At 38.9% G+C, this 10844-nt stretch overlaps 1 protein-coding gene across 1 annotated transcript in view; it reads right to left on the reverse strand.

The window, feature by feature from the left end:
- RET (ret proto-oncogene) overlaps positions 1 to 6554 on the reverse strand; it is a gene marked incomplete at its 5' end in the record, with an annotated part of 33419 nt that extends 26865 nt beyond the window's left edge. The window contains 5 exons of the mRNA XM_009872833.1: positions 1105 to 1304; positions 1765 to 1966; positions 3653 to 3894; positions 4377 to 4670; positions 6303 to 6554. Of these exons, the coding sequence (XP_009871135.1) occupies positions 1105 to 1304; positions 1765 to 1966; positions 3653 to 3894; positions 4377 to 4670; positions 6303 to 6554 (1190 nt within the window). The remainder of the gene's footprint in view (positions 1 to 1104; positions 1305 to 1764; positions 1967 to 3652; positions 3895 to 4376; positions 4671 to 6302) is intronic.
- Positions 6555 to 10844: the final 4290 nt, after the last annotated feature.

Raw genomic sequence — 10844 nt, forward strand, 5'->3', positions numbered from 1 at the left:
GGTGATCTGCACAAAAAAGCTCAAAATATGCTCTGAGGTTTCTAACAGACTACAAATTTTACAGCTGCAGTCACGAGACATCACAAGCTCTCATAGGGAAGTAGTTTTTCACAGCAATCCATCCGATGAGCACATTTGCAATCTTTCTTTTATTTAAGATAATAGTGCAGACTGTATGGAAAAAGGCCTTTGACGAAGTAGTAGCTTTTTTACAGATTTATAAGGCCTGTTCCATGCTCTGAAGAGCTATAAAGCCGTAGTGCATTTCATCAGATTAAATACAAGAACACAAAACATATCTTTCTGTTTTCTTACTACAATCAACTACGGTCTTAAAGATTAATAAAACTGAATTTTTCATTAGAAGTCTTCTAATTAATTGAGTTGCTATACAATTGGGATGATTATATTTTAGTCTCAGTCCTCTCTGCAACACACACAGCAGCAGTTTTATAGCTTTATTTAGTTATGAGGTATGCTTCAGAACAGCTCTCCCAAAATGGCTCATCACTGATGTTTTTAATAGTCACTTTTATAACATTAATTATATTGAACCAGTTCCTTATTAACATACATGTTCCATAGGAATTACATTGTAATTTCCACCTGATTAATGTCAACCTGTTAGAAAGTGTTTCTGGAAGGCATTATTAATGGCAATGGTGGCAATTAAGCTAAAATGAGGGTTAAATTAGGAAACACATTAATTAATAACTAGCCATTATCTAGAGAAGAGCCATTAACATACTGGAACATACAGAGCTGTGACTCCAACAACTACGACAAATTTCTTTTTTTTGCCTTTGGTATTTTTCTTGTTATTTATGCCTAAACTCCACAGCCTCAAGTCCTCCTGTTTCGAACACACAGTATTTTTCTCCATTAAAATTTCCATATGTGACCCCTCCTCTGTTGTTATGTGATAGAGAGCTGGTGTCCAGTTTACCTGCTATCCATGGCACCTAGCAACAATCATATTGATATCAGATTTTTCATTCATTCCACTTCAAACAATTAAAACCCAATGCTTTAACACACCTCGTCTCAGCGATCTATCCACTAAGCTCTAACGGAGAGCGCAAATATAATTAACACAGTTCTTACTTGTGCGAAGCGTTCGGCATTTCTGTTCACTGTGAACTGGTAAGTCACGTTTGGAAACTGAATGCTGACAGGGAGGATGGAGACATTGAAATGAAGCATCACCGATCTTTCAGGGCCATGAAATTCTGTGTCATTCACCAAAACATCCAACTGGACGTAACGATGCTCTGTGACTGAAATACTTTTATTCAGTACCAGTTCTGCAAAGGAGAATATCATGCTATTACCAACCCACATTATCTGCAAATGTACATTTTGACACTGCAATTTCAACAGTATTATACATATCAAAATTATACATATTAAAGTTATTCCTAACAGGAAAGTGAAGGTGAGTTAAATATGAAAATAAGCTTCCACGGAGTTATGCTCTGATTCATTCAAGATGCTTGGAGAGGCGTTCTTCCCTTCTGCCACCCATGCTGAGAACACTACAATCAGAACCTCCTGCTTATCAGCGTGCACATCTGCATCGCTCACGCTCCAGGGTTGCACAAACTTCATTTTTTCAGTACATGTTTAAAAAATCAGCATTTACTTAACTTGAAATTTCTCATCTATCTTTGGCTCAATATTTACAAAATGCTTGGAAAAGTTCAATAGCTTAGCCAGCGGTTACTAACAAGCATTTCCTCCTTTACACAAAAAAAGAGACCTTACTGTACTCGTGTCGAGTGCCCCTCACTTGGCTGCCGTTTGGGCTGAAATGGATTTCATCAAAGATGTGCTCTACCCGAAATGTTTCACTTATCCAAGGATCGTCGGTAATGATGGTTCCTGTGTACTTCTTTCTGCTGCTTTCAAGGGGATAAATAGGTGTGGTGTCTGCATCGTATACAGTTAGCGTTGCAAGAACAGTTCCCTAGAATAAAATAATAAGTGACATTGCTGAATGAACTGAAGATTTTTCTTCCTCTGGTACACATTTGGGAGATTGAAATACTGGTCAAATAAAACCTTACAACTTGCACTCAAGCGCACTTTCATTCAAACTGATTTTAAGCTTCAGGTTACCTCTATTTCACAGCTATCTGGATCAGTTAGAAGCTCAAAAGAAGACAGTGAAAAAGAACTTGCCCTATAATCATCTGAGTCTATGTCTAAATACAGTGCTAAACTTTTGAGGTAGGAAATAAGTGCACATGCAAAGCTCTTGATTTTTTCAAAATCAGTGTTATTATATAATACTATTAAAAAAATCAGGTAAGTAATACGCACAGTTAAAAGACATGAAATACATTCAGACAGTTGAAACTCATTACTCAAATGACAGAAGGGGCCTGAGCTGGCTGTCTTCTTCTTAGTCTATTAGATTGCTGTTCTCTAGCCACTGAAGCCACAAGGCCTTCAAGATTTTTATTAGCAATTCTGTTGTTTCAGGTTTGTTTAGTTACTCAAAAAGATTGGAAGTTTCTAAATATAACATGGGTGGGGGAGTTTTTCCTACTGCAAAATACCAGTGAAATTCAGTAGGTTCTGAATGCTTTTCAGGCACTTAATTTCAAAGAGAATATTTTACAATGAGACCTTCGCTTTCTATCATCCAGAGGCAAATAAAACTCCCAGATCTCAAAATTTTCAAAAGTAATAAGGAATTACTTTATACCCAAACGTGTTCATAGATGTTTTGTCAACGCTTGTTCTTGTCGGGAGGTGGCAGCAAACTCCCAAAGTAATTCTTTTTCCTTCCAGACATAAATATGAGCAAAAGGTACTTTGAAGTACAAATTTAACAAAAAAAACCCAAGATGGTTTTGTTATGATAAAGAGGTCTTCTCATGAAAAAGGCATCCTTTAGGCCCCAGAAGAAATGCCTTCTCTATACCATTGGCTTATAAAGGATTGTTGCTTTGGTGGAAGAGCCAAAGACCCCTCCTGTATGCTTCCACTGAAGTAAGGGGTGTAGGGTGCATACACAGAGACACCTGGGGGTTCAGGCCCCTGGGAAGATCATCTTGGCCTGGTAAAGGAAAAGTAGAGGGGCACCATTAAAGCAAGATCTTGAAGCTCTCCCTTAACAGCCTGACACTGAAAACTCAACACCTTTCCGGGCACACTGCTTGTCTGAAGAAGGCAGCCACTTTTTCTGACTTTCTGTTACTAGTACAGCATCCAAATAAATGTTCTGAATGTAGTTCTGATATACAGATTTACTCACACAGAAAGGATACACATATACATTTGTTCTAACACCGTGCAGTTTTAGTCACGTGGGGAAAACAATCCTGTAACAGAGCTCTGTACGGGGAGATACCGCCATCCTGACCACGGTCTCAGCAATGGTCCATCCTGATATCTCACAAACTGCTCCCATTTCTTTACACTGTTTAACTCCTAACCCCAAATCTTCTTTCTTAGGGGTCTGAACAAGACATAAGTCTGGGGCAGGAATCCTAAAAGCTCACCATTTTACAAGCACAGGTCTGTAGAGCATGGTGTGGCCACGTGCTCATCGCTGAGATTCATCCTCCAGAGCACGGTGTTCCCCAGCAATCAGGCCACCACCACTGCCCTCCTACTTCAGGGACTAAATAAAGGAGAGTACTACCTCTTTCCTGTTGAACTCCACGACGGCATCTGCAGTATCAGTGCCGTTGGGAAGGAAGGGCGGAGAGTCATCTTCATCTAACACATTCACCAGGAAGGGCACTTCAACCTGCATTTCCCTGAAGCCCTCTCTCACGGTACATTTGGCAATCAGCTCGTACTTCTCTCTCTCTTCTCGATCTAGGCGCTGTGTCACGCTCACGCTGGTGGTGCTCTCGTTGTATCGAAAGGGCATACCTTCAGCTGAAACACACAGCCACAGTATAAATAGAGACAATCACTTCCCACTGTAGGGCTCCAACAGTTTTCCTCTTTAATACTCTTTTGGAATCCAGTAAACCCATTTGAACATGATGAATGCATAAAAACAGGAAGGCTTGGAAGTGAAACAGAAGTTGTGGTGTTATATTAGGGTAGGCAGAAAATAGAATAGATGGAAAGAGCCTACAGTCTAGAAGCAGCACATTTTAAAGCCTAGGATATTTTCAGTCTGCTCTTAGCAGATGCAAACTTCTAAATCCCATCTTTTCCTTGGGGAAGGGGATAGTCCTTCTTCCCATTCCCTCTGTATACCTCAAAGACAAAAATCTTCAGGCTCAGTTCAACACTTGCAATGGAATTTCCTTTACAAAATCAATCTAGCGGATTTACTACAAAAGAGATTCTTAATAGTGCAGCTGTTTACATCTATGGCTGGTACACGAGTGGCTCAGCTCCTGTTTTACCTGCTAGCAGTTTGTAGGAAATGCTGAGATTCTGACACAGATGATGAATTGAGGGTAACTGGAGCTGGTGGAATGTGCCAGCTGGTTTATTCTCCTTGATGTGAAAGGACAGATCCATTTCTGTGAAGCAAAGCTGCCTTGCTGTCAGGGAACTGCAAGCTGGTGCAGTAGCGTTGATCAAGGAGAGGAAAACTGTGGTGCGCGTAGCAGAATCGCATTCCTTCTCTTGGAAAGGGTGGGATGAAAGGAAGACATACAGCATCACCTTTGATAATGACATCCAGTTTCCTGTGGCTTCAGGAAAAAACAAACAAACAAACAAAACAGAAGAGATATTTTACAGAAGAGAAGCCAACATTTCTGTTACTCATTTTGTACTCTAGTCCGTTATTCCACAACCATATAGTCCTGTTACATAATAAAATAGTTGTTTAATACTTCACCTACTGGTGAGAGGACCTTGAATCTTAGTAACATCAATAAGCCAAAGGAAATCTATAGGTGTTGGTACCAATTTTACATTGTAGAACCTCACAGAACAGTATCAGCATTCTTTCTTTAAGACACTGACACAAAACAGGTCACTCTAGGCATCAGCTTTTTGGTGGGACTGGTTTTTGGAGGGACTAAAAGAGAGTGGGGCGGCAGCAGGGAAAAAGAGTGCATGCAATAGCAACAGATATTCATGACAGACTCGTAACTAATACAATTTAAGTCACAGTGTTCTGATAGTCTATACCAGTTGAAGATATGGGCCAAATTTTTTACATTCAGAGGACAAATTTTTTCATTTTGAAATATAAAGAGCAGGTCAAAAGATAACATAGAAATTAAAATCCACCTATGGCATCTATTAATATACACTCAAGCCTTAATTATTTTGATTATCTTGGTTTGACTACAGACAGAAAGATAGTATCTCTGTAACAGATCTAATTCACTTGAAAAGATGCCCTAGGTCACTTTGATCCATACAACAAAACAAGGCTCTCAAGTTCTGATAGCTCTTTTCTTCCTTTGTTGAGTTACAAATAGCTGCCCGATACTTATGAACACTGACTACCAAAGATGCAGTGAAAACGGGCGAGATCTCAAGCACTCGGCATTTAAAAAATACAGAAGTACCTCAAGCTGAATGTTTCAACATCAAGGCACCTATGTCAAAGGGTCATGTTGATATATGGCTTTTACAAACTCAAGACAGTTACTACAGACTCTCCAACAGCAGAATTTCTGCAACTGATCACAGTGGTATGCCATTAACTCCTCACCCATTTCCTCCTCCACCATCTAATGATACCTAATTTCCTCATAGATCAAAATCACCAAAACCAATTTACTGCTAGAGCATAAAAGAAGGGGAAAAACCTAAAATAATTCATTTCTGTCGTTCAACAGTAACTGCCTCTACCAAAGCCAAATCTCAAAAGAGGGAGGGAGGTACACTTGAGCTTTTCTTTTAAGAGCTGTTTGGTGTTTATATTCGCAAATGTACTTTGCGAATCCACATTACCAGAGTTTATATCAGAGTCTGAACTACTCTAACTGCACTGGTCTGGGCACTAAGCTTCCAGCATTTACTCAGTGGAAATGGCTTAATTTGCATCAGCAGATGAACAAACCACAAATTTCAACGTAAAGGTGTCACTTACATGGCTGTGAAATGCAGAAAAAAAAGTGATGTAACTTTCCCACCATACTGGAGTCCAAAGTGTGAGCAACCAGACCTGTTCCAGGCCCATGTTTGCTTTAGCATATTGTTCCCTGCACTTGCTGTGAGTTTCACTGGGTCTGGGTCCTCATTTTAAAGGGCTGATGTGTTTTTTTGACATTTATTCTCATACACTGACAGATAAATCTCATTATCTGAACGCATTTTGCTTTAACAACAGAGACTTCAACAAGAAAAGGTAGTCTCATACTTACACAGCATGTTAAAGTCTTCTCTATCCAGGCTTTTGCTAAGGTAGAGAAGTCCCGTTTTTTCTTTGATTTGAAACCAATGGTTTTCATGCGATCTTGCTCGAGAAATTATGAGATTCTGGCACAGGTGAAAGTGGGTCACTTCCCCACGTGAATCCCTCAAGGCATGGATGTGCAGGAGCGGTGTCCCTGCTGGCTGATCAAGGTAGACATTCTCTGAATACTCTTTCCTGGGGAAGTAGAGACCAAAGGCAGCTGCAAAGGAAGGTACACAAAGGGAGAGGTGCTCCCAGTTAAATCATTTTTGCATTAGCATTTTCTTAAGAGATGCATTTCCAAAGAACCAAAGGCTTTGTTCTCTAAGGATTAAAGAAGCATTAAAAAAAGACGAAGAAAAAGGCAGATCTCCTCATCTGGTGTAAATATATATTGTTTTACTGCACTCAGACCAAGGATATCAACATCAAAAATTTATGTTCAAGTTACAAAATCATCTGCTTTTTGAAAGCAAAACTTAACATGGCCCAGTTTAAGTAGAACGCTTCATGAAGCCCTGTTTGTCAAGTTTTAGTGAAGTTCATATCTGGAGCTCTCAGCTGTAATTCCATTATCTTGCAGATGATACTCAAAGAAGCAAAAAACCTTGGATGAAATCACACACTTGAAAAGCCTAAACACTCTGCTGAGAGAAAACACAAAAATGTATCAATCACATGCTTCTCCTTGCATTTTAAGAAACCTCTATTAGATAGTAGTCCTTTCGCAGCTGTCTCTCTTTCTGAACCGGTCAGCATGATACTTTCGATACCAAAAATGGGAGTTCTTTAAATGAAATCTATGTGAAAGTCTTATAAATATTTTAAATATAACAGGTAGGAAAAATGAGAGCTGATTTGCCTTAAGTATAGAGGAAAATGTACATTTGCTTTTAACAAAATATGACTGATCCATCATTTTTCCCTGATTTTTTGCCACCTCTGACATTGCAGACATTTACATTTAGTGAAGCTCAAGTCCCTGGACGCCTGTTTCTTCAGATGATCTCATGTCACCAGGTCACCTTGCAACGGCCTCTCTACTCCTTTCCAATGCTTTCCTTCCAATTCTACTGCTCGCAAACGTGATCGCAGCGGAATGCTTGATGAGCGAGGAAAGTACAAAGTGATGACCACCACACTCGTGCACACCAAAATACTGGAATTGCCACTCTCGTGCTTCACTTGCCCTGACAATCAGTACTTGCTCCCATAGAAAAGAATACTTGCATATTGCAGAATTTTGCATTATTTAATCTAATTTGATAAGGAGTAAGACATATAAAATGCTCACACATCTGCTGAACAAATGAAAAAAATAACAATTTCCATACACTACTATTACAAGATTATCTTAGCTTAAGCTAAACCAGATACAACTGGAAACGATGGTAATACAGCAGTAAAAATTAGGGATATAAAGCCAAAACATCTTCAGAATAGTATAAGGATACAGTACTGTTTTTATTATTATTATTGGATCCATACACTGTTCTACTGAATGGAGAGGACCACAAACAAACTGTAAACGACAGACCTCTAACTTCATTTGGAAGTACCACAGAAACCGCTGTACCTTGCAGTGATTCATGACATCATCAGCATCCCTGGATGCAATTACATCCATGAGATTTACAGAGGCCCATTATTTTCTCTACATATACTTTGCAACATATGATTAAACTAGTAAAGTTATATGGCAGGTTAATTCGCTCCAAAGTAATTAATTCCAAGGGAAGCCAACAATAATCTTTTTGAGAGTTTTAGAAAAGCATTAACTCCTGACATCCCCTGTCCAGAAGAAAACTATTACTACTGATTCTGGTGCTGTCACCATCTTTTTTTAAGTAAGATTCCTGGGCGTTCATAATAAATTTCAAATATTTTTCTAGGCTCTCTCTGTGACTTTTTTTGAAGTGCACAAAATCCTGGTGAATATGCATTGCTGGAAGTTGTAACGAACTGGTTCATTAACAGGAGGTATAAGGTGATATGAAAATAGCAAGCCCAGTTCCAGTGCAAGTAAATAGATTTCCTTGATGCATTCTCTATAAAATCTTGATTCTAGAACTATGAAAACTTTCTCACAAGAAACTCAAAACTGAAAATTCACTGCCCAAGTCTAAAAAAATTACTTTTAACCTACAGATGCATGCAAACAAGGCTTAGACAACACCACCTACAGGACAGAGCAAAATTTACTTGCTGCGCAAGAACCAGTACTATAGCAGGGAAGTGAAATCACTTCCAGTAAAAGGAGCATATAGAAAGTTTATATAAACAGTAAAGATGTGTAAAGTGTGAAACTAGAAAATGGGATATTTTAAGTTGTAATTATTTATTTCCTTGTCTAAAACAAGTGTGTCAATCTTTGCTCTACAAAGCAGCGGGCCCATGCTGCACGCTAGTACGTACACAGTTTGTGTTCAAAAAGCACATGAGCAATTTTGACAGATATTGTCACTTAAATGTCTGAAACTTTGCATGCAATTACACCACAGCATATGTCAGAATACCGACTGCTCTGCATTTGAAAGAAAAGGTTAGTATCCACGCTGCAGACTCTGAAACGCTTCGGTGTTAGTTCTCTGAACAGCCTTCTCCATTCTCTGAAAAGGAGCAAAAATCCTGGGATATAAAATTTTGATTTCTCCATGGATACAGAAATGCAAAATAATCCCTTGTATTTTGAAAAGGGAGGAGGATGTCTTCATAAAATAATTTAGAATTTTTATCATTAATGAACCAGTAATGTTTCTGAAGAAATATTAAAGCCACCTTAAGAAATTAGGAAAAGGTGCTGTAAGAAATTTGACCAGAACGGTCTTTTTCTCCTTGATTCAAATCTAAAAGCTGATAAAACTAAATTCTGTCCATCAAAAGTGTTATTTTTTAGTACAGAGCATACTTCTATATTAAGGGCATCACCTAAGGATGGTTTTAATTGACACCAGTGGATATGACACACTTCCACATTTTACTTGGAACAAGTGAAGAGACTTTACAACACTCCAGTAACTTAGATGGTAAAATAAAAACAATAAAAATAAAAAAAAAAGATAAATTTGATTTAGCCATGTAACAAGATTCACTCAGTGCTACTGATCTTGAAATTACTGGAATTCTGTAAAGTGGTTTGTGTCACTCGGTAACTGAGACCTGAGAGAGATGAGAGGTATGCAACAGACTGCTCAGGTCACAGCCACACACTGCATATCAATCTTTGGAGGCTGATTTTGAAGGGAACCTTTGAAGTAGAAACGTGGCACCCACTCTCTGAGCTGCGTTCATTCCTTTAAGCCCTAGTAAGTTAAAACCAGATTTGATAAACTTGTCATCTGGCAAGTACACTGCAGGAGAAAGAGGTTCTAATCCTGGCCACAGCTCCTTGTGTCCTGAAAAAATATAAAATCAATTTCCAAGGACTTGTGCAAGCTTCCTATGGAAGCCAGATGGAGTTTTTATTGAATCTGCCATTTAAATAAAGAGGAATTGAGATGGTTATGCTCAAAACTGACGGTTAAAGTGCTTTTGCTTAGGAATTAAAAGCAGAGAAATATTTCACATTACAACCCTGAAAAACACCACAAGATGGTTGTGCTCTGTAATATACATGAGTGAGTTACTGAAATATTTTGGAATCTCTGAACTTTGTTTTAGGGGACACTTCAGCTCTTCTCTGTTCTTCAGTCAGCACAGAAAACATGGAAACCCGTGATGGATGAGCAATATTATGTGATAATAGGATATCTGTAACATACAGAAGAGAAAAGTGATCATGCTTAAGAGGATGTAATGCTACTGACTAATAGTTCCTACAGGAAATAGATACAGTTATGACAGCAGTTTTTCAGTTCAGGGAGAGAAAGCAGATAAAATGAGTGGAGCAATGAGATTATATATGCTTTGAAGCCTTCAGTGATTGCCTTTTGAAATAAGGCCATTTTTCATGTAGTTCTTTTCAGTCATGAACAATTAGATAAATAATGCCTTTTTTTGATACAAAGTGATTTTTTTTTGGTGTAAAATTTGTTGTAAGAACTTTACGTGTTTTAGTGCTTCTTATGCTCGCCACTATAGTTCTGAGTGACGTTGGTGGACTACTCTTGACAAAAGGAAACCTCCTTGCATTCATGCTACCCTTTTGTGTGGAGAAACCTCCCTTTTGCCTTTCTGGCACATCCTCGCTGAAGTGCCTTCCTAAAGGTCCATTTATAGCAGCACTGCTGTCTTGCAAGCTATCCCACTGTTCTTCTGTAATCCTAGTGAGACTGCAGAAGGCCTATATCTAGTGGAGTCCCTCATGGGTTGATACTGGGACCAGTACTATTCAATATATTCATCAACGGCCTGGATGAGGCAAGAGAGTGCACCGTCAGCAAGTTTGCTGATGACACAAAACTGGGAGGAGACTGCCTGACACAGCAGAAGGCTGCGCTGCCATTCAGTGAGACCTAGACAGGCTGGAGAGTTCGGCGGAGAGAAATTTAATGAAATACAGCAAAGGCAA

Source organism: Apaloderma vittatum, unplaced genomic scaffold (assembly GCF_000703405.1).
Source record: "Apaloderma vittatum isolate BGI_N311 unplaced genomic scaffold, ASM70340v1 scaffold39957, whole genome shotgun sequence".
NCBI classification, from domain to species: Eukaryota; Metazoa; Chordata; class Aves; order Trogoniformes; family Trogonidae; genus Apaloderma; species Apaloderma vittatum.